The sequence below is a fragment of the Podarcis raffonei genome, chromosome 6, assembly GCF_027172205.1.
Source record: "Podarcis raffonei isolate rPodRaf1 chromosome 6, rPodRaf1.pri, whole genome shotgun sequence".
Taxonomy (NCBI): domain Eukaryota; kingdom Metazoa; phylum Chordata; class Lepidosauria; order Squamata; family Lacertidae; genus Podarcis; species Podarcis raffonei.
This window is the reverse complement of record NC_070607.1, coordinates 18345359-18368723: the sequence shown is the minus strand read 5'-3', so window position 1 is coordinate 18368723 and position 23365 is coordinate 18345359. Positions and strand designations below refer to the sequence as shown.

At 40.0% G+C, this 23365-nt stretch overlaps 2 protein-coding genes across 4 annotated transcripts; both read left to right on the top strand.

Annotated features, from left to right (window-relative positions):
- Positions 1–215: 215 nt before the first annotated feature.
- LOC128415104 (abnormal spindle-like microcephaly-associated protein homolog) lies at positions 216–4829 on the top strand. Its single transcript, XM_053390970.1, has 4 exons — positions 216–646; positions 2293–2436; positions 3709–4767; positions 4824–4829. The coding sequence occupies exons 1-4, from the start codon at positions 332–334 to the stop codon at positions 4827–4829; spliced, it is 1524 nt and encodes a 507-aa protein (XP_053246945.1). The 5' UTR covers positions 216–331.
- ASPM (assembly factor for spindle microtubules) lies at positions 4773–23302 on the top strand. Of its 3 annotated transcripts, none has more exons than XM_053391479.1 (23): positions 4773–5002; positions 6335–6430; positions 6766–6912; positions 8661–8903; positions 9123–9190; positions 9683–9824; positions 9909–10039; positions 10555–10730; positions 10827–10972; positions 11060–11145; positions 12693–12908; positions 13436–13568; positions 13745–13890; positions 13995–14117; positions 14230–14364; positions 14659–18009; positions 19047–19181; positions 19619–19789; positions 20554–20746; positions 21642–21796; positions 22105–22281; positions 22705–22877; positions 22969–23302. In XM_053391479.1, exons 1-23 carry the CDS (start codon positions 4906–4908, stop codon positions 23072–23074), a joined length of 6546 nt encoding a protein of 2181 aa, XP_053247454.1. In that variant the 5' UTR covers positions 4773–4905; the 3' UTR covers positions 23075–23302. The 3 variants fall into 3 exon arrangements, with proteins under 3 accessions (XP_053247454.1, XP_053247453.1, XP_053247455.1); XM_053391478.1 differs by having other exon boundaries at positions 13436–13640; XM_053391480.1 differs by lacking the exons at positions 20554–20746; positions 21642–21796; positions 22105–22281; positions 22705–22877; positions 22969–23302 and having other exon boundaries at positions 13436–13640; positions 14659–18017; positions 19619–19724.
- The last annotated feature ends 63 nt before the right edge of the window (positions 23303–23365 follow it).

Genomic DNA, 23365 nt, shown 5'->3' with positions numbered 1-23365 from the left:
CTCCCGCTCGCCATTGGTTGAAGGGCGCCGCCCATTGGCTTGCGTTTTCCGAACGGCGCGCGCGGCGATTGGGTGCGGGGGCGTTCCGCGCGGCGATTGGCCTCGCGTTTCTCACGGACGCCGCCCTGATTGGTGGAGGCGGCCGGGTTTGAAATTCGGGACTGGCGGTTGGGACTCTTAACTGCCGAAGATCATTGTTATTGCCGGGTTGCGAGGGGGGGAGGGGAGGGGGAGACAGGCGGTTTGCTGTCGAGGCCCTTGACCGTATTCCTGAGGGGAAAAGGAACCGGCGGCGACGAGGAGGCGGGGACCCACCTTGGTCGACGGAGCCATGGCCGTCTCGAGGCAGGACGGCGGAGCGACGGGGCTCCGGAGGGCGAGTCCAGGCGGCCCGCGGCGGCGGCGCTGGGCTACAGCCGGCGAAGGGGACGACGGCGGCGAAGAGGAGGCCGACGCCGCGCTAACGCTGGTCCCCTTCTCGCCGGCGCCCTTGCTCAGCTTCGGCGCCGTCCGCGTGGGCACGTCGCGCCTCCGACGCCTGGCTCTCGAGAACCCGAACGCCGAGCCCGTCCGCGTGGTCGTCGGGAGACCTCCGCCCGCCGCCAAGGGCTTCGCCGTGCAGGAGCCGCGCCACTGGCTGCTGCAGGTGAGGAGAGCGGCGGGGGGACTGATCAAGGAAGGTGGGGAGGGGGCGTCTCTGCTCGTCCTGTTGCTGGCCTGTCGGAAGCGCTGTCCCTGCTAAGGAAGGGTTAAAGTAGGGACGGAGCTCCGCGTGTGTAATATATATGTGTCTGTGTTTGTGTAACTTTGCATATGTTTGCGCATATATATATGTGTGTGTGTGTGTGTGTGTATATATATATATATATATATATATATATATATGCACACACACATATACATACATATATATATATATATACACACACACACATACATACACACACATATATATATTTGTGTGTGTGTGTGTAACTTTGCATATGATTTTAAGTGAAGAGATCCTAAACCTGTCAGCTGTGTGTATACGAACATGTATGAGTGCTGGCTGTGCACATGTGAGTCCAGGTACACACTCAGTGCCGGATTTACATATAAGCTAAACAAGCTATAGCTCAGTGCCCCACTCTCTTGGGGGCCCCCCAAAAAAATAAAGGAAAAGAAAACGAGATGTACATTTCCAAAATATAAGATAAAAAAGAGAATAAAACCTACATCAACAGTGTTTTGTGTTGTGTAGGCTCTTATTTGTTATGTGCAAATGGCTTTAGATACCTATTAGGTCCATAAATTACCTTATAGCATATATTCAGCACAAAAAAACAGCAACAATTTGTTGTTGACAAAGGACAGCTGGACATATAAAGGGCCCCATTACCTTCAGTAGCTAAGGGCCTCATCAGACCTAAATCTGGCCCTGTATACACTTGTAACACCCTGGAACTTTTCACTGCAGAGTAATAATAGTACTAGTGTGTTAACAACAATCAATTGTTTCTACAGACAAAACTTTACTCAAGGTGACAAATGTATGTTAAATCAAAAGTGAATACTAGGATATTCAGAGAAGATTTATCAGCAGTTCTTACCAATGATGATGTACAATAGAATATCATTACATGAAATAGGGTAATGCATATATCTTTATAGTGTGACTACATATTTGCAGAGTATTTTTAGCCATAAGGAATGTGCCCAGTAGATTTTAGGAGAGTTTGCTAAAGGATTTTATAGCATAATGGGGTAAACCACTTATTAGGAAAATGGAAAAAAAGTCTGTCTACCTTGCCTGATTTGGGATGGGTGGTTTAAGCTTTCAATTTCTAATGTTTGGGGTCCACACAGATAAGTGTTCTGTGAAGGAGAGGCCTGGGGATATGAGATCTCTAGTGTGTATATGTACCATTTTTCTTGTGCGTTTCTGCATTGACTGAAGTGTTGTGCTGTGGTTTAACTGGTCTTTTTCTGATTCAAGGTGAGGTCCTAAACCTGGTATTGTGAACAGCTTACTGACTAATATTGTTGTATCAACTTCTTTTCTATTCTATTCTTTTTCTGTCCACTGTAGCCTTTGTATCTCTGCAGGTGCAGCATTGCACTGCTGCAAAATACTAACCACATTCGTATATGGCTCATACGTTATTTGATGGGGGGATGCAATCTAGCCAAAAATACTTAGACATCATTTGTGGCATACACAGAAATGGAAAGAGATTGTAAATTGAGAAGTCCTGCAGTTGCCTGTCAAAGGAAATACACCATCTTTCTATGTTTTATGCTTTTCTTTTGCAGTCTGGAGAGAGAATATTAATTTCAGTAACGTGGACACCACTGGAAGGTGGTAAAGTGCGGGAGCTCATAACTTTTGTTGTAAATGATGTTGTTAAACATCAAGCAGTTTTGCTGGGTTCTGCTGAACAGTCTACAAAGAAAAAGGTACGAAACGTATATATGCATAAAAAACCTTTCCCAGTCTGCTTTGGCTTCCAAAGTCACCATCCAGTTATACAAGTGCTGTAGTATATTGAAAATGCCTCTTTGTAAACCACTGGTAGGAGTGAATGTTGTGCAGTGCATGTTGAAGTTGCAGAAACTAAACTTTCTTATCTGGTATTGTCAGGGGTTTCCATAGGTAATAGATCTGAGAGGTACAAGGTTTTGGAAAGTCTCCCTAGGTCTCTTTCACTGTCCCCTGCTTAATTCTTGATATACCTTCCTTGGTTTGATTTTAACCATCCCTAGCATTGCCAGATGTTCTGAAATCTACACCATTAAAAATGCCCAGTGTGAATAAATATGCAGCGATGCTACCTGTATGAATTCTGAGTATTTTTTTTAAATGACAATACATGGGCTCTTCATAGCTTCTTATTTCCTTTTACTTTGCGAAGTTGTGTCACTACTGACACTTGCTGGAAAAAATAGTACAGGCACCCCTCCACTTACATGCGATTGACATGCGTGCGACTACACATGCGTGGCGATGGGAATTAAATAAATACAGTACCTTGGGTTATGTATCCCTCTGGATATGTAATCTTCGGGTTACGAACGTGGCAACCCTGGAAGTGTATACTTCCGGGTTTCACTGTGTGCGGAGAAGTGCTCAATGGCGCCACATGCGTGCGCAGAAGGGCGCCTCCAGTTATGGACCTTTTGGGATACAGCCGTGCCTCCGGAATGGATCCTGTCTATAAACAGAGGTACCACAGTAGATTCAAACCAGGAGAGAGCTGGAGAGTCCTTATGGCTTGCAAGGAGCTGAAGAGGACTACAGTGAGGGAGGAAGAAGCTCCAAAGGGACCGGAGGCGCAGTGGCACTTTTCTTCGGCTGCTCAGCCTCCCCAACTAGCAGCTGATATGTGTGATAGTGCATCAACAGCAGCCACTTTTCCACACATCCATCAGCCAGCCCAAAGCTTCAACTCTAGTTGAAGAGAGAGTTGTATGGACAGATAGCTGGAGAGCAGGAAAGAAATGAGCATTAAGAGGCTTTTAGAGGGTGCTGCTCACATAATGCAATTTTCCTTATACGTGCAGGGCCCTGGAGCATTGCGTAACTGGGGGGGACGCCTGTATTTCTCAGCAATAAGTAGGCTATGAGCAGCATTATTTATACAGCGAGGAAGAGGAAGGGCTACGTAGCTAAAAGGGGCTCTCAGTATATGCACATTAATAACTGGATATTTGTGTTGGTGTCATTTTCAGAAAAGTCTTTGGGATACAGTTAAAAAGAGAGCTCCTTCACGGCAATCACAATATCAGAAGAAACTTCCCATAATCAAAAATATAAATGAAACTTTTCAGATGTCAAAAAAAACTGGAAGAGTTAGAAGCCCTCTACAAGCCTGTGAGAACTTGGAAGTGAATGGATGCAGCATTTCACCTAGTGGGAACAGTGTAATCCTCTTAGAAAATAGCTTCTTACACTCTCCAACTGATCCCATACTGCAAGAAAAACAGCATGTCACTAATTCCCCTCTTTCAATGGGGAGATCAATTCCATATTTTGTTATTGGTGCAGCACCAGATAATGAATTACAGCAGGATACAAAACAGACCTGTACTGTTATGCCAAAGTGTGACGATCTTGTGGAAACGAAATTGGAAAGTGGACATATTAGTTCAGTGAAAGTGGAAAGTTCTAGCACAGATTCAGTTTGCACACCAGAAAATCTGAAAAGCTTTCCTTTGAATCACAGGAAAATTTTAAGCCCTGATTCTTTTGTACACAATAGCTATGAACTTTGTGAAGAGCCTGCTATAGCTACAAGAGTGCCAGTTCTTTCACCTGATCAGTTTTTAAAAGAGAATCAAATAGTTATTCAGCCAACTTCACAAGTACATAAATCGGTGTCCCATTCTTCAAGTTTGGGATCTTACACAATTTGTTCACAACAGAAGGAAAGAAGGCAAATTGTTACTTTTCCTGTGGAGTCTCATTTTTCAAGCAAGCAACTTAATGATGCACACAGTAAAAAAAATGCAACATTTCAGTTTGAAAAGTTTGAACGAAATGCAAGTGGGTGCAAGAAAAATGACCCAGATCAAATTTGCTGCTTCCAGAAAGAACATGGTAAAAAAAGGCCTCTGTTGTGCAACACAGTTACTAAAAGTAAGTCAGGTTGTCCTGAGGGACAAGGAAGGAACTTATTAAAACCAAAATCTAGAAAATGCCTTTCTAATGCAATTCAGCGATCTGTGGATAATGTTCCTGAAACAGCAAAAATGAAAATGTTGCCAGAACTTCCAGTTATAGAACCTCCAGTTATATATCACAGAATTGAAACAGCTTCAGCTTGCTTAGGAAGAACGTCACATAGTCATAAAAGAAAAAGTGGAGAATATTTAGAAGATACTAATAGCGAAAGTGGTAAATATGTGGAGAACTTTGCAAGAAAAAAAATGATGTCCTTTGTGGAAAATGAAGATTGCAGTGCTTTGAAAGCATCGAATCCCAAATGTGTGAACGGAGAAAAGCAAAGTCAGAAAAAGAAACCAGGTAATTTAACCTTTTTTCTGTTTATTTGGATTTGTTAAATAAAATATTTGCCATGAATTGGTGATAAAGACCAACTGTGACTATTTATAGCTGCTCTTCAAACAAATTACATTCATTTGATAGGCCTAAAGCGTATTGCTTTCATTTGACATTGAGTCAGCATATTTAGTCTTCTTGATTCCTAAATTTTGCCATTTCTGAGTAGTCCATCAGTTTAATCTGTCATTCTTCTCTGGTAGGGACCATGCCTTCTTTCCATCTCTGGTCTAATATTGTCTGGGCAGCAGTAGTTGCATATATAAATAGTCTCTTCTAGTCCCTTGGAATGTTGGCACCTAGAATTCCTAAGAGAAAAGCTTCTGGTTTCTTAGGAAAGGTTATTTTAAACATTTTTTTCAATTCATTATATATCATCTCCCAAATTTTTTTTACTACTTTACAATTCTACCACATATAAGGTGCCCTTTTTCTCTTTACATTTCCAGCATTCATTTGATCTTGCTTTATACATTTTAGCTAATTTACTAGAGGTTAAATACCAACGGTACATAATTTTCATATAATTTTCTTTCGAAGTATAGCATGCTGTGAACTTTAAATCCTGATTCCATAACCTTCCCCATTCTGCCAATTGTATGTTATATTCAAAATCTCTCGCCCAGTGTATCATCAGTGATTTGACCTTTTTGTCTTTTGTATACCATTCTAAGAATAATTTTTAGATTTTTTTAAAGTAATGTAGTCTTATTTTCTAACAGCTCCTTTTCAAATTTAGAGGTTTCATTAAAGAAACCTTTCTTTTTATCCATCTTAAATATATCATTAAGTTGATGTTATTTTAACCAATCAGTTAATAATCCTCCTCAAACCTCTTTAATTTCAACTCATGATCTATTTCCATTAATAATTATTTATAAGATACCCAATCATTTCTCATGTTAATTTTTTTTAGAGACATCGCCTCCAGTGGTGAAAGCCACCATGGTGTTTTTTGTTCTAATGCTTTTTTTATATTTTCCCCATACGCTTTGCTTACTACATGGTTCAAAAAGCTTTATAAACTTTAACTTTCTCGTACCACAGATATGCATGCCAGCCAAATAGGTCTAATAAACCATCAGTATTTTTAAATAATATCCATTCTTTTAACCAGCATAAACAGGATGCCTCATAATACTAAATCCGGCAAGGAAAATCCACCGCTTTCTTTTTTGGTTTCTTCCCCTTCCAGAGGAATCTAGTAATATATTTCTGCCATTCTCCTTTCCCCCTCTTGTCTCTTTCTGTTGTGTTCTTCACAATATTACAATTCGTTCTTGTTCTAATTTTCAGGTTCCTTATCTAAAAAATGGAGGACTGGTAGGAAAACAAAGAACATTATTCCAGTGGCACAGTCTCAGCTGACGTTTGTGAAACCTTTAAAAACAGGTGAAAATAAATTCTTTGTGCTCTGTATTCTCCATGAAAAGAAAAGTCTCTTGGTGCAAGTGGCAGTTTCAACACATTTGCTATATTTTAGCTGAAATTAGATTGATCAGTACTACTTCAGAGTATAGGCATATTCCAAGAGTAAAAGCCTGCAAATGTTTTCATTGCTATTGTGCTGCCCTTGGAAAAAGTGTCTCAGCCCCTGCGCCACAGTCTACCCCACTTCCTCACTGGGAAAGTCACCTCCTACCTACCTTCTTCCATGGGTGGATCTCTGGATCCAACCTGGTGTCCATAATTGAGATGTAATGTAACTTTTAATCTTTTTTTCAAAGACATTCCTAGACATCCAATGCCTTTTGTGGCCAAGAACATGTTTTACGATGAGTGCTGGAAAGAGAAACAGCAACAAGGTTTTACTTGGTGGTTGAATTTTGTACTTACTCCTGATGACTTCACTGTGAAAACAGATACTTCACAAGGTAAAAGAGGTCTGCAGGGTCTTAATGTTTCACATATATAAGAATTATTCTAGACTTCAGCAATCCAGTTTGCTTACTTTAAAATCTTTTCATTTATTAACTTGTCAATATAAATATTAGAGTAACAATACTATTTCCACTGGGAATATAAAACATAACAAAATTACTTAAAACTGGTATATGACTATCACATCAGATAAATTAATGTAATCTGATGGGCTATTTCATTTGAGCTGACGTTCTGCATTCATATGCACAGAGCTACTTTAACTTGAAAGCTCACATGTGAAGTGCTGCTTCTGTTATTCGGTGTTGCTTTTTTGGAAAGCTTTAAACCCATCAATTCCTAAGTCAGGTGGCAGATCTGCAGCCTCTTCTGCCCACCACTCAGTTTACAAAATTGATTGTGCAGCCGAAAAAGTGCCACTCCCTTTGTGTGCTTCCATTGTTAGCATATTGGAGCATTTCTTGCTTTATTTATTATAAAGTAATATTTATATACCGCTGTATCATGAATATATCACAGCAGTTTACAACAATATAAAAACATAAAACTAAACAATAGCATAAAAAGTTAAAAACAAATCAAAAGCAAAAAGAAATTTAAAACAAACGTTGATGGATCATTGTGGGTGAGATACCCTTTATCTGCCTTCATAGACCTGGCAGAATAGAAGTTATTAGCAAGTGTTTCAGAGTTGACACGGAAGGTCATTGCTCTCATCTGCTAGCAACAACTGAAGGAAGTTCATTCTTGGCTTTCCAATACTGGCTAGTTCTGCTTCAAGCCATAATACCTAGTTTGTGCGAAACCCTTAGCCAAGAATCTTGGTATGTTGCTCCTGTCCTTCTTGTTAGTGGGCAGTAGCGAAGTGTGAGTGATCTGCACGTTCAGTGTAGACCTTTAGCTGTGGTTTACCATGACTTATAAATGCACCCTTTCCTTTGAGCTTGTATAATCCTGGATGCACACTGGGTAAAGTTTGTGTGAACTCTCTTCAAAGATTGCAAATATTATCATAGCATCATAGGTGGCAGAGGGTCAAGAGGCCAGTAAGCCCAGTTTCCTACAGCAAGGAAGAACAATCCATTAATTCAGCTTTCCCACCCAATCAAAACATTGTGCTTCTATGGGTATTTTGATCCAGTTGATTCAAGACAGTGAAATAATCTGCACTTTGTGGAAGGAGGCTATATTTTAATTATTTCATAAAATTTATACATCGCTCAATTGTAAAAAAACCAAAAAAACCCAACAACCCTCAAAATGGTTTACAAAAAGGTTATTATTATTATTGGCTCTGTTTCATCAGCCACTCTGGGCAACTTACAGCCTACAGTGGTATCTTGGGTTAAGTACTTAATTCGTTCCGGAGGTCCGTACTTAACCTGAAACTGTTCTTAACCTGAAGCACCACTTTAGCTAATGGGGCCTCCTGCTGCTGCCACGCCGCTGGAGCACGATCTCTGTTCTCATCCTGAAGCAAAGTTCTTAACCTGAAGCACTATTTCTGGGTTAGCAGAGTATGTAACCTGAAGCGTATGTAACCCAAGGTACCACTGTATATTAAAACATAATAAAACATCAAGCATTAAAAACCTATCGATGCAGGGCTGCCTTCAGATGTCTTCTAAAAGTTGTACAGTTCTTTATCTCCTCAATGAAATCAAGAAAAAATTACAAACATATTACAACAAAAGTTATAATACCAAGTAGATTTTAACACTTGCAATTGTTTTCTCTCCAGTCAATGCGGTGTCCGTTATCTTGGGAGCAGAGTCTCATAAACCAAGTGTTCCTAGAGCACCAACTAAAGAAGAAGTATCCCTAAGAGCTTATACAGCTCGGTGCAAGCTGAACAAACTTCGTCGCTCAGCTTGCCGTTTATTTACATCAAACGAGATGGTTAAAGCAATAAAAAGGCTGGAGATTGAAATTGAATCAAAACACTTGTTAATTCGGAAGGACAGACATCTCTGGAAGGATATTGGTAAGAATGTAGCTGTGTTCCAGATATTCCTACACATATGTAGAAAAATTGAACTGTGGTGGGAAATTGTATACAAGAACGTGGCCAGGTCTATTTATGGCCTTCGGTTCTATAATCCACAATCCACAGCTTGATAATAGCAATTTCACGGTATATTCTTGGGTAACATCCTTTTCAGATTTTTATATTATCCTGCTTTTGCTTCTGTGTCCATTGCAGGTGAAAGACAGAAAATCCTCAACTGGCTTTTATGCTATAACCCACTATGGTTGCGCATAGGTCTGGAAGTAAGTTTGTATTTTCTTAATGGTTACAAAGTGTTCTTTGAGCAAGATATTCTCTTGTAGAGAATTGCTAAGATTTGTACTGGAATCTGTATTAATCAGCCTTAGGGACATAAAGCTTGGTGATAGTGATTGCCGGTAATCAGTAGAACTGGTCTTAAGACTTTGGTATTATCTTTATTTCATGACTCAAAGGCAAGGATGCATAGCTGTCAACTTTTCCCTTTTCTTGCGAGGAATCCTATTTGGAATAAGGGCATTTCCCTTTAAAAAAGAGAAACGTTGACAACTATGAAGGATGGGGAACCATGAAGCCACCCCCACCCCCCCGGCACCTGCTTGCCTGTCATCTGCCATCACTCGTGGTCAAGGGAAATATAATTAATATTATATTGCTATAGTTCTTTTAATAAATCTGCTCTGAAGATCTGAATTCTATTGCTGCAAGGTTTTTGTTTTGTTTAAAGTGGATTTTCTTTCTCTCATTAATGAAAGGTAGTCTATGGTGAGCTAATTGCCTTAGAGAGCAACAGCGATGTAATGGGCCTGGCAATGTTTATACTTAATCGCTTGTTGTGGAATCCAGATATTGCAGCTGAATATAGGCACCCAAGTGTGCCTCACTTGTATCGAGATGGTAGGTATTTTTCTTTGCTGTTTTATAATCTGTTTTATACTTTTTAAGATGCAGCTCTATATACAATCTGATATTTTCTTACAGGACACGAAGAAGCATTGTCAAAATTTACGCTGAAAAAACTTCTTCTGTTGGTTTGCTTTCTTGATCGCGCCAAGCTGTCTAGAATTATTGATCATGATCCTTGCCTCTTTTGTAAAAATGCAGAATTCAAGGTATTTTTGTTTTGTACATAATTAGAATTTTTTTGGGTAATTTTTAAAAATTGAATTTTCCATTAAAAGAAGTAGTACCACGGTGTTACATAAGAAAAACAAAAGAGGGCAGAATGAATATAGGAAGAAGAAATGTTATTAGTAGATTTGAGTGTATATATGTGGAAGCCACAAGATACTAATTTTAAGACTTACATTTGTTTCCTGAGGTGGTAATTTTCTTCTATGGCTAGAACAGGAATTTTAAGTTGCCATTATCAAATGCAGCTTGATTTTGTGTGCTTATTAGCTGAGGAATAGGCATTTAGCAATTTCTTTTTATAGGATGTGGTAGGTAGTAGTCTTATTAATGTTTGTAGCTAAAGTCTATGACTGGGTTAAACGTACTGGAAGTTAAGAGAATTCCTGTTTGCCTTGCAGCACAATCTTATGACTGTTTACTTGAAAATGAGCCCTATGATGTGCGCACAGAACTGATAATCTTGCATGAATGTAACTTGTTGCCTTTTCTCTAGTCTAGTAAAGAGATACTGCTGGCATTTTCCCGAGATTTTCTAAGTGGAGAAGGTGATCTTTCTCGCCATCTATATTTCCTGGGCTTTCCAGTTCATCACGTGCAGACTCCACTTGATGAGTTTGACTTTGCCGTAACAAATCTAGCCACAGATTTGCAATGTGGCATTCGTCTAGTGTAAGTCTTTTCACTGCATTTTGTTGCTGAAGTTATAGAAGGATTTCACTTGAGGAAATGGGCTATATTTTTAACATGGTATCTTTGTATTTTCAGAAGAGCATTGGAACTACTGTCGTCAAACTGGAGTCTTTCCAAAAAATTAAGAGTTCCTGCAATAAGTAGACTTCAAAAGATGCATAATGTCAAGATTGCCTTTGAAGTACTAAAAGATCATGGAATACAGTTGGAAGATGAACATGGTAAGTGCCAGCAAAGTAGAAAGTAGTCCCTTTATAAAATAAATGTGTGGATGCTGCAAATCAGTAACCTATTTGATTGATTTATAGGTACATCGATTGACGCTAAGGATATTGTGGACCGGCATAGAGAGAAAACACTTGCACTGCTGTGGAAAATAGTATTTGCTTTTCAGGTATTGCGTAATGATTTTTTGGCAGTTAATCTCTGCAACATATATTGAAGATGTGTAGTATGCATCTAGGACTTGCAATATTGTATCTTCAAAAAAATGGGGTGCTGTATAAAAAATGGCCTGTATATAGAAGCCAATACTACTGAAGGGCAGTTCTCAAAAGCAATTCCATGCCTATACCAAATGCACAGAGATGACCTCACCAACTGCATGTAAAGTAGAACATCAGTACAGTTGACTCCCAACTTCCATACATTTAACTTGTACAACCACAGCTTTATGCTGGCAGCCAGCTTGTTGAAATCACAGAAATTGTGATTGTGAAATCACAGAAAGTGTGGAAAGGCCCAGTATACCTGAAGGAGCGTCTCCACCCCCATCGTTCTGCCCGGATGCTGAGGTCCAGCGCCGAGGGCCTTCTGGCGGTTCCCTCATTGCGAGAAGCAAAGCTACAGGGAACCAGGCAGAGGGCCTTCTCGGTAGTGGCGCCTGCCCTGTGGAACGCCCTCCCATCAGATGTCAAAGCGATAAATAACTACCTGACATTCAGAAGACATCTTAAGGCAGCCCTGTTCAGGGAAGTTTTTAATCTGTGATATTTTAGTGTATTTTTGGTTTCTATGGAAGCCGCCCAGAGTGGCTGGGGAAACCCAGCCAGATGGGCGGGGTACAAATAATAAATTATTATTATTAAATTATTATTATTAAGAGCTTTTAAGCTTCTCCACCTTGCTTCCTGGGTTTTAACTACATGCAGCTTCAGCTTTGCACACAATCCCTGGAACGTAACCCCTACACAAGTTGCAAGATGGGGAACACTGAATATGTGGGAGAAAAGGCCGTATGTCTTACATAGTTAGATGAGCTATGCTTTTATAATTGGTAGTGATGTGAAATGTTACATGAAATGTACAGAACTGGTGCATCAAAAAAGGGAAGACATCGAGGTCTGATGCCTTTAAAAATACTATCAACAAATTTACGAGCATTGAAATTAATTATGGAAAAATAGTCTTGATTAATTTTATCACATAACAAAATGTGCTGTGGAGTCGAAAGAGTTCTTGTTCATCTTAAATTGGTTATACAGGTGCATAACCAGTTTACATTTTCTTTCATATGTTATTTAGCCATCTCCAAATTTTAAACCAGAGCAAGTTTGTGTTTTGTCAGGATTGACATTGTCCTGCCCACCAAATGTTCCACCTTAGTATGCAATTGCTATATTCACCTTAGAGCAGCGATGTGGCCCAGGACATTTTCAGTGCTTTATCTTTCCACTGAAAAATGTTACCGCTGTTTCATAAATTCATTTTCTAAAACAAAGTTTTCTGGAAAACCCATCTTGCTGCTTGCAGAGTAAGCTTCGTTAAGTTAAATGAGAGTTGTTTTTGAATAGACATGTTTGGACTTGTTCTGCTAGCATTGTCCTGATAACATAGTTGTTATGTGTTTAGCATGCTTTGAGAATTACAATGATTTACATATCCCTAACAATCAGAAACCCTCATCTTTAGAAATAATATTTTAAATTTGTTCTTGTTCAGGTGGAGGTTTCCCTTGATAGGGATCAGTTGAAAGAAGAAATTGATTTTTTGAAGAACATGCACGTTACAAAAGTGAAGTCTGCTGCTTTAGAATCTCGTATTGCCAACAACGTGAGAAAAGACAGCAGTAACTTTTATTCATCCGAAAGCTGCAGTGAAAATGTAAAAATGCTGATGGATTGGGTCAATACTGTCTGTGGGTTTTACAATGTCAAGGTAAAAACTTTCCCAATAATCACCCTCTGTAATGACACATCTCTGTTCTGTTTCCTCCCCAATAAGCAAACAAGGGACGAAAGTATTATTTGATAGACCACAACTTTGCTATACTAATTGATGGAAGCCATCAATTTATACTTTAACTTAGTACTGTTTTTGAAGATTTCATGCCACTGTAATTTCTGCAAGTGTTCCAATGTAATAACCCCTAGAGAACCCCAAGTGAAAGAAGATGATTACCACAGTTATCTGGCTGTAAAGAGCAAAGGGTATTAAAGTTATTAATTTTCAGACTTTGAATACTGTTGTGTGGGAAGGGTATTTTCCCCTCTAGATTTGCTTTTCAAAAAGAAAATAAAATAAAAGCCATCGGAAGAAAGGAATGCAGTGTTGAGTAGGCTGGAGTTCAGAAATGGAGGCCTAGAACTCAGCTTTATTAGCACATGGTATGCTGATACAAACCTTCAAATAGAGAAGCCACTGGCAGAAAATATTTGCTTAACTGGTTTTGTGTTTTTAACTAGGTTGAAAACTTTACAGTATCCTTCTCAGATGGAAGAGTGTTGTGTTATTTGATTCATCATTATCATCCATGTTATGTGCCTTTGGAAGCTATCTGCCAGCACACAACTCTAACAGTGGAATGCACCAAAAGTGGTACAGTTGCTCTAAATTCTTCCTCTGAGTCTGATTCTTCTCTGACTGTACTCAATGGAGCTTTTGATGAAAGTGAGTTCATTAAATGATTATTGAAGGCAGAGGGAAGATGCTTATTACCATTTTATTTGACTTAATAAATTCAATCTTTTTTGTCTGTTTTTTAAAAAATAAAGCTGTAACTTCTTCCGTGCTTTATAAAGAACTCCTTGACAATGAGAAGAGAAACTTCCAGCTGATTAATGCTGCAATTTCTGACCTTGGTGGTGTTCCTGCTATGATTCACCTTTCAGACATGTCCAATACAATTCCTGATGAGAAGGTAATCAACCACGTCAATTCACCATTGCCTTGTTCAATCACAACTTACTTTTATCGCAACTTGCTAAGTTTCTGTATGTTCTCTGCTCTCTTGGTTTTCTTTAGGTAGTTATTGCCTATGTGTCATTTCTTTGTTCGCGACTTGTAAATCTTTCTAAAGAGATTCGAGCAGCTCGACTGATTCAGTCAGTGTGGAGGGAACACAGATTGAAAACAAGATTAGCACAGGTATTTCTTTGAGTTACTTTGCATGTTTCCTAAATTATCCGCAGAACGTGATTCTACAGTATCGATGCTATATGGACATATTTAATCAGCAGTGGAATTTTTCTTTTGCTAGATTTTTGAAGAAAAATCAAAAGGTGCAGTTGTAATTCAGAAACATTGGAGAAGATACATGGCCCAGGTGAAACTTCAGAAATTAAAAAAAGCAAAGCAGGAAGAAGTTGAAAGAGTATCTTCTGTTGTCATTCAGGTATGATTGACTTTTCATGTGAAATTACTATGTCAAAATTACTGCATTTCCTAGCCGATTGAGATTACCAGGTGCTATTTCATTTCTGCCCAGAATAAGATTTCAGAACCAAGTAAAATATGGTTCACTGTTAGAACACTTTATATGCCATACTTTTATATAAAGAATATTGAATTTTATTGTTCGAGTCCACCATATATGCATAGAAAGAATTGCCCATTTCTCTTGTATTAAAACTGTAAACGTGCAGTGAAATCTGATTCTTACAGCTGTGTGTCACTTTTTCCACCCCAGACTTACTGGAGAAGATACAACGCAAGAAGAAAATACTTGCAGCTTCGGCAATATACAATTATTGTGCAAGCAAGGATAAGAATGTTCCTTGCTGTTGCTGCTTATAAAAAAGTTTGCTGGGCTGCTCTCACTATTCAGAGGCACTTCAGGGCTTTTTTGATAGCAGAAGCCCATCGCCAAAAATATCAAAGGATGAAACAGTCAGCGCTTGTGATTCAGTCTGCATTTAGAAGATGGAAAGGCTGCAAAATGAATTCAAAAGTTGAAATAGAGAAGCGACTGCAAGCAACTGAACTAGCAAAGAAGGAGAGAGCTGCAGTTGTAATTCAGTCATGGTACAGGATGACCAGAGATCGAAACAATTACTTACATATCAGACACAGTGTTATCAAGATACAGGCCTTGTTCAGATGTCTTAAAGCTAAATTCATTTACAAACGGAAAAGACTGTGTGTGATGGCTATTCAGAAGTGTTACAGAGCTTACAGGATGAGGAAAATTGACAGGGAAACATATTTGCAGAAACGTTTGGCAGCTATATTCCTGCAATCTGCTTATAGAGGAATGAAAGCTCGTTTACTGTGTAGACAAGTCAGAGCTGCTGGTGTCATTCAGGTACACTACCGTGCATACAGAAAGCAAATTTTTCTGAGGCAGAAGTTCTTGCAGCTAAAAAAGGCTGCTGTGTGTTTGCAAGCAGCTTACCGGGGCTATAAAGTACGGAAAATGTTTAAGTGTCAGAAAATGGCTGCTGTTAAGATCCAGTCTGCTTTGAGGGCTTATGCTGCAAGAAAAAAATACCAAGCTTTGATTCAAGCTACCCTTGTGATTCAGAGATGGTACAGGGCTTCCAAAATCAGAACAAGGTTTTTGAAGACAAGAACAGCTGTAATTTCCTTGCAGGCCGCTCTGCGTTCCTGGCAAGTAAAGAAATGCATTAAGAGCTGGCATGCTGCCGCAATTAAAATACAATCTGCCTTTAGGAGACACATGGCTCTGAAAAAGTTCAGGATGGTGAGAAATGCTGCTCAAACACTTCAGCAGCATTACAGAGCCAAACTTTTGGGCAGAAAACAACAGCAGGAATACGTTGCGCTTCGCAATAGCATTGTGCAACTCCAGGCAGCTTGGAGGGGGAGGGTTGTGAGGAAGGCAATCCAAAGACAGCACCACGCTGCAGTAGTCATACAGTCCTATTTCAGGATGCACATCAGTCAAACAAAGTTTAAAAGTTTCAGAGGGGCTGCCGTTAAGGTTCAAAGGTGGTATTGTGCTGCTGTCCTAGCCAGGAGTGTAAGGCAGGAATACCTCACTTTAAAGGTTGCAGTTGTTAAAATGCAAGCAATTTACAGAAGCGTAAGAGTAAGGCGTGAAATTCAACGCATGCACCAAGCAGCAGTTATTATCCAAGGCATGTTTAAAATGCATCAGAGTAAGGTTAGATATCAGGCAATGAAACTGTCAGCAATTGTAATTCAGACGCACTACAGAGCTCATTGCAGAGGGAGAATGGAACGGGAAAAGTATCTCAAGTTAAGGAAGGCTTCTCTTGTACTACAGGCTGCCTACAGGGGGATGAAAGTTAGACAGGAGCTAAAAGCTTTGCACCAGTCTGCAACTTCTATTCAGTCATTTTATCGAATGTACAAGCAGCGAAAATCTTTCCTGAAGCTAACTGCAGCGGCCAAACTGATTGAGCAGTGGTATTGTGGTTGTAAATGTCGCAATGCTCAGATGCGCAAATACTGGCAGATGAAGACTTCTGCCATCCAAATACAGGCTGCCTTCCGAGGTATGAAAGCGAGGCTCCATTTGCAAAGGATGCATATGGCTGCCACCACCATCCAAAGGCGATTCAGAACTTTTCTTCAGAGGCAAAGGTTTGCTTCTCTTAAGGCAGCTGCTGTGACGATTCAGAGGAAGTACCGAGCAATGGTACTCTCTAAACAGCAGCGTGAAGAGTATGTCCATCTCTATAAAGCTGCCATCGTAATACAGTCTGCCTTCAGAGGCCTGCTGGCCAGGAAACGTGTGAGCCAAATGCATGGAGCTGCTACAGTTATCCAAGCAGCCTTTAGAAGACATACAGCTTATACTCGATACCAAGCTGTGAAGCTTGCTTCTGTTTCCATACAGCAGCATTATAGAGCATACCGTGAGATGAAACACGCTAGAGGACTCTACTTAAAATATTGCCACTCTGCTTTAGTTCTTCAGGCTGCTTACAGAGGAACGAAAGTGCGATGCATCTTGAGGGAACAACATTATGCTGCAACAGTCATACAGAGTAACTATAGAAGGCACAGGCAGCAGTGTTCCTACAAAAAATTACAATGGGCAGCCAAAGTTATACAGGTTCAAGTCAGGGCCAATAAGCTGTGCAAAACTGCAGCCCAGCAGTATTCCTCTGCTAAAAGTGCCGCCATTTGCATCCAGAAAGCTTTTCGCTGGATGAAGGCAAGACGATGTCAGCAAAGGCACCAAGCTGCCATTGTGCTTCAGCGGAATTTTAAAATGCAGAGAGAACGTAGAAAATACCTTGCTTTGAAAGCAGCTGCTGTAGTCCTTCAAAGACGGTACAGAGCATCAGTTCTGGCAAGGAGGCTGGCTCAGGAATACGTTTCTGTTTGTGCAGCCGTTATCTGTGTCCAGTCTTTCTACAGAGGATTTAAAATCAGGAAGGAAATTGAGCGCAAACACTTAGCAGCAAAGGTAATTCAAGCAACATTTAGAATGCACAGGGCTAGGGTCTCTTACCAAAAGCTGAGAGGTGCTGCTGTCACCATACAAAATTCCTACCGGTCTTACCTAAAGGCAAAACACCAGGAAAAAGCACACCTGGCAATTAAGAACTCTTCTGTAATGATTCAGTCCACATACGGAGAGTTAAGAACACAGCAAGAAGTGAAAGCTATGCACGTCGCAGCAACTCTCATCCAGTCTCTCTATCGAATGCATGCCCAGCGCAGACATTACAAGTTGATACGCAGGGCTGTGATAACTATTCAGTCTGCCTATCGTGGAAGGGTAGCACGCCGACAGGCAAAGGAAATCTGTGCGGCCAGAAAGATTCAGTCCTTCATTCGCATGACTGTGGCTCGTAGAAAGTTTATTCGCCTCAGAACAGCAGCTACTGCAGTACAGACTCATCACCATACAAATAAAGCCATGGAACAATACCAGAAATACTGGGAAGCTGCACTTTTAATACAGCGGCGTTATCGGTCTTACCTGGCTATGAAACACCAAAGAGTAGCTTATTTGCAAACTTTGAAGAGCATCATCATTATGCAAGCTACAGTCAGGAGTTTCCTTGAACGTCTAAGGCTCTGCAGATTGAAAAGTATCCAGGTATTTACGTATACTTACTTCAACATTACTTGTTACTGATTCCTGTAATATATGTACACAAGAACCACTCCTCTGAGTCAAAGGCAGGGTGGACAATATGGCTAGATTCTTATTATAATGAATATGCTCTTTCCCTCTTTGAATCCTAAACCTCATTCTGTGCTTTTTTCTGTTCTGCTGGTTTTCTATCTTATATTGGGAACAAAATAGTATACCAGCAAAAGGAGATTTTTTCTATTGATTCAGAAGCGGAAGTGAAAGCCGTAACCAAAACTGGTAGTGGTGCAGGGGGAACTTCTAGTTTTCGTTAGAGCAAGTTGGTTTGAAACTTTCTTGTTCAAGTTCCTTGGGTATTATTATTATTATTATTATTATTATTATTATTATTATTATTATTATTTACTTCTCCCCACTCTGCACGGCTCTCAACAGAATTAAAAGCACAATAGAACATCAAACATTAAAAACTTCAGATGTCTTCTAAAAGTCAGATAGTTGTTTATTTCCTTGACATCTGATCGGAAGGCGTTCCACAGGGTGGGCGCCTTGACCGACAAGGCCCTCTGCCTGGTTCCCTGTAACCTCACTTTTTGCGGTGAGGGAACTGCCAGAAGGCCCTCAGAGTCTGGGCTGAATGATGGGGGTGGAGAGATATATTTGAGATACATGTCTACTGCTGGTAGTCAAATTGCCTGGCAGTGACCTTACAGTTTTGGATTAAGGTCCTTACAGGACTATCTATGCCCGTATGACCCAGGGATTCAAGATTGGTACAGGGGCCTTCCTTGCATGACTACCTTTTTGTGGTGTTCCCCATAGCTGTGGAACGCCCCCTCCCAACCTCTTCCATGGTAATGTTTTAGGCTGGCTGTACAGATTATTAATGAGTGTTCACCAAGAAGTAACTTTTAGTATTATACCGACTGTGATACACTGATAAATATTTTTACTGCTGTTACAATTGTGATGCCGTTTTATACATTTTGAAAGTTTTTATGTCTCTCTCCCCCCCCCCCCCTTTTATGGTTTTGGCACAGAGCCGGCAGAGTTTTCTCATTCGTTTTGCAGCTGCTGCATATCATCATCTCGCTGCTGTTAGAATTCAGAGGGCTTACAGAGCTTTTCACTTGAAGCAAGCACACTTGCAGCTCTCTTCAGTTCTGTACATTCAGGTTAGCTTTTAGAACAAATGTATTGCTCTAGGAGCTTCTTTCTACCAAGTGCCTCTTCTGTTCTTGAAAATGCTCAGTCTTTTTTATTAGTTCATGTTACAGTGGTACCTAGGGTTACAGACGCTTCAGGTTACAGATGCTTCAGGTTACAGACTTCGCTAACCCAGAAATAGTACCTCGGGTTAAGAACTTTGCTTCAGGATGAGAACAGAAATCATGGGAGACCCCATTAGCTAAAGTACCTCAGGTTAAGAACAGTTTCACGTTAAGAACGGACCTCCAGAACGAATTAAGTTCTTAACCCGAGGTACCACTGTACTTACATATGTCTTGAAGTTCCAAGTTTCATCAAGACCATCTCTTTAATTCCTTTAAAAATGTGTAGGTAATCTTAGCAAGAAAATATTTTTCTCTTTGTCCTGTGTGTGTTTAAGCAGAGGTGGTATCGAGCAAAACTGCAGAGGAGGAGATACCTTCAAGATCGTGAGAATATTATTAAAATACAAAGAAGGGTGAGGAGACGGAAGAGCTGCAGAAATGTAGCTGCAAATGCGGTTCAGGAAGGCATGAACCAAAAAGCCCTAATCAATGGAGTAACTAAATTTCAGGTAAACCAAGGTCCTAGAGAGACTGCTTCTGCTTTATTGAGTGATATGGTTATATTTAAGGCCTTGTTTTATTCTTATGTGTGAGAGCTTAGTGATAGAGCTTTGAATACAAAAAGCCCACAGTCAGCCCCTGACATCTTCAGGTGGGCTGTATATGACCCGTGTCTGAAACACAGGAGTCACTACCAGCCTTTGGTATTCTCTTTCGAGGAGCAAGATGTACTAATGGCCTGACTTGATAGAAGGCAGCTTCCTGCGTTTGCTAAGGATGATGGGAATATTGCCACAGCAGGAATGATATGCTTATCGATTCTAATGGGGTGCATGGCTCCATTCTTAACGTCTACATTTGGAATTTCCTTTCACTTATTCACTGGTGAATGGAATTGGAGTAGTTTTTTATCTAAACTACCTTTTATCTAACCTTTTATCTAAAAATCCACCTTTTATCTAAAAATCTGACTATTTTCTGTATTTATATGCTGCTTTAATTGTCAAAACCCGTCAGTAAACATAAAGCAAACATTCTAGAAACCACTGAAAAAGAGAAAGATAAGAATAAAATCAGCTGAGATATGAACACGTCTTTTCTGTTCTGCTTCTGATCACTGAATGATGCCTGGAAGCCACTGAATGCAAAATATTAATTGTGCTAGAATTGGTTGGAAAACAATAAAATTATATTCCGTAATGTAACAGGCTTTCTCCTCTCCCTTTCCTTCAATATGAATCACTTTGCCCCTCGCACCCTCATCCATCATAAGTCACTGTGGAGAGGGTATTCATGTAGGAAGAAGACTGACACAGCAAAAACGAGAGCTCTGCGAGATAGCTTGTCGATTGCCAATAAAGAAAGCAACGAAGATAAGAAGCTATGCAACAGAACAGCACTTGCCATTGATCGGCTTCTCAAATATAAACACTTTTCTTACATTCTGGCAGCTTTAAAAGACTTGGGTTTGTATTTTTTAGATTAAAAATAATTCCCAATGCACCATAAATACCATTCTTTCTACAAATTTACCAACATAAAAGGTGTAGCAGTAAAGATGGGGTGGTGGTGGAATTACATCATTATTACCTGCCTATTACAGTGGTACCTCGGTTCTCGAATTTCTCCATTGATGAATGTTTCAGAACCTGAACGTCGAACACCCGGAAATAAATGCTTCTGTTTTCAAACGTGCCTCGGAATTCGAACAGCTTCCGCTGTGTGTTTTTCCATTTTATCAATTGAATTTGCAGACAGCCCTTTGCACCTCAATTTTTGAACATTTTGGAACTCAAATGGTCTTCCAGAAAGGATTATGTTTGAGAACTGAGGTACCACTGTACTTTCATATTGGAAGGACTAGTTTTCCTGGTGTGTGGTGGAAAATGGGATCGTTTGACCAGAGTAGAATGGCATCCAATCCAATCCAACCCCACTTCATGCACTGAGAAGCATGAAACTTCTCTATCCCGGTGGTTCCCCATTAGCTAAGTACCACAGACCCCTTGTTTTTCAAAAGCAATGCCATGGACCCCCTACTTTTGAAAATGTTGATATTTCTGTGGTGGTTTTTGTTATGTGAAAGGTACCACCATACCCTCCAACATGTCCCAGTGCAGAATTTGGGTGTGTGCTTGTGCAAGTCACATGACCTGCATGGCGCCCGGAAACATGTGCTTTTGGGTGCCATGCTTCCCCTGACAGTTGATGGGTGCCACAGACCCCCAATAGAGAACCATAGCTCTATCTCAATTACTGTGTGTCAATGAGAACTGGCCCCTATTTCCATGGTGCATTTCATCCAACTGTTGCCACCCTGAAAATAGGCTGATCTATATTTCTTTCTCTCTCCCTCTCCAGAGGTTGTTACCCGACTATCACCCGTTTGCTGTGAAAGTATGGTCCAGAATGAAGCAGTATCCACTATTTTTACTTTGATACGGAGTTGCAATCGCAGTGTCCCTAGCATGGATGTCATACGTTATTCTGTCCAGGTCCTGCTTAATTTGTCAAAGGTACTTCTGCATTTCCAAGTTTTGTTAAATGGTCTCAGTCCCATTTTTATTGCCAGAATTTGGGGCTTAGAGCTGGTCTTGATCACTGCTTTTGGACTTGAGAGCTCCAATTCAGAATGCGGCAGGAGCGAGGACACTCCTTCCTGCAAATCCACTAACAGTCATCACAGTGTTGTTTTGCTATTTTGTTTACACTGTACTATATATCCAGTGTAAGAAGTCTGTTAAGACCGTCTCAAATACAATGAGACCTTCTTTGCTCAAAGTTGGAGGGAAAGTACTTAACCAGAACTGTTTTTCTTTTCAAGTATGAAAAGACAACTGAAGCTGTTTACACAGTGGAGAATTGTGTTGATACTTTACTGGACCTACTTCAGATGTACAGAGAGAGAGCTGGCGACAAAGTTTCAGAGAAAGGTGGAAGCATTTTTACCAAGACGTGCTGCCTGCTTGCTCTTCTTTCAAAGGACTCAAGAAGAGCTTCTGTAAGTTTTGGTTGCTCTCCACTCCATTCCATCATTAACTATTGTGGAATTGTTTTCCCGTTTGTGAGGGATGAGCAGGAGAGATTTGCCACAGTGGCTCCTAATATACAAACACGGCTGGTAGTGTGTTAAAGCTGCTATTTTACACAGCCAGTTGGTGCCAAATGCATTTTACTTTTGTTGAGAATGACAGGGGACCTAAGCTGGAGACCTAATATTTGGGAACAGCAATGGTGCTGTTGGAGGATCTTTGACAGGCAAGCTTTGGAACTGTGTCACTCTAGGATTGGATGGTGAGGGGTCTTAATCACTTCCATTAAAACTGGTGCTTTTCTATGTGTTTCCTAAAAGTTTATTCCTTTCAGGTTTCATTGAGCTAAGCATTACACTGTATTTAACTGTAAAATGTGGTTTAATTTTTAGGAGATCCGAGGCAGCTCACGAGTAGTTACTCGCCTTCAGAGCCTGTTTAAACTCACAGTACGGAAACATCAAATGGATGCACGAAGAATGCTTGCCAAACAGAAGTTGGCTGCATACAAAAATGGGCATTTCTCTGTCCCAGCAACTCCTCTAAGGACAACAATAGTTTCAAGGTAAGAAATCCTAATCTTTCAATTTCCGTGCTTAAAAGAGAAAAAAAAATATCTGCTTTTTCAGTACAATTTCCTCCCCTTTAACCTACAGGCAGAGACCAGAATGGGTTTTAAGGAAAGATAATATAAAAGAGATTGTTGATCCTCTGCAAGCAATTCAAATGGTGTTGGATACACTTGGAATTCCTTATTACTAAAGAATGACTTAAAATGATATTTAAAAAAGCATTGTCAGGATCAGCTTTCATATTATGTAGAGTTTCATATAAATCTATCTCAATTTTATTGCACATTTTTGTATGTCAGCTTGTGATTGGTGTTGTCTTTATTAATTACTTGGATACGATTTGTAAGTAACAAACTAAACTATGTATTTTTTTAAAAGGCTGAGATTTTGTACAATAAAATGGAAACCATTCTGTTTACATTGTTGGCTATGGTTTTTGTTTTGTTTTGATGTTCTTGGAGATTTGGGATCTATAACTATT

Excerpts from the sequence above, each read along its gene's own strand:
- LOC128415104 (XM_053390970.1), top strand. The coding sequence starts at position 332 with ATGGCCGTCTCGAGGCAGGACGGCGGAGCGACGGGGCTCCGGAGGGCG. Across the intron at positions 647-2,292 it reads CGCGCCACTGGCTGCTGCAG|TCTGGAGAGAGAATATTAAT; the intron begins GTGAGGAGAGCG and ends TTTCTTTTGCAG. Across the intron at positions 2,437-3,708 it reads AACAGTCTACAAAGAAAAAG|AAAAGTCTTTGGGATACAGT; the intron begins GTACGAAACGTA and ends TGTCATTTTCAG.
- ASPM (XM_053391478.1), top strand. The coding sequence starts at position 4,906 with ATGATGTCCTTTGTGGAAAATGAAGATTGCAGTGCTTTGAAAGCATCG. Across the intron at positions 5,003-6,334 it reads AAGTCAGAAAAAGAAACCAG|GTTCCTTATCTAAAAAATGG; the intron begins GTAATTTAACCT and ends TCTAATTTTCAG. Across the intron at positions 6,913-8,660 it reads GAAAACAGATACTTCACAAG|TCAATGCGGTGTCCGTTATC; the intron begins GTAAAAGAGGTC and ends TTTTCTCTCCAG.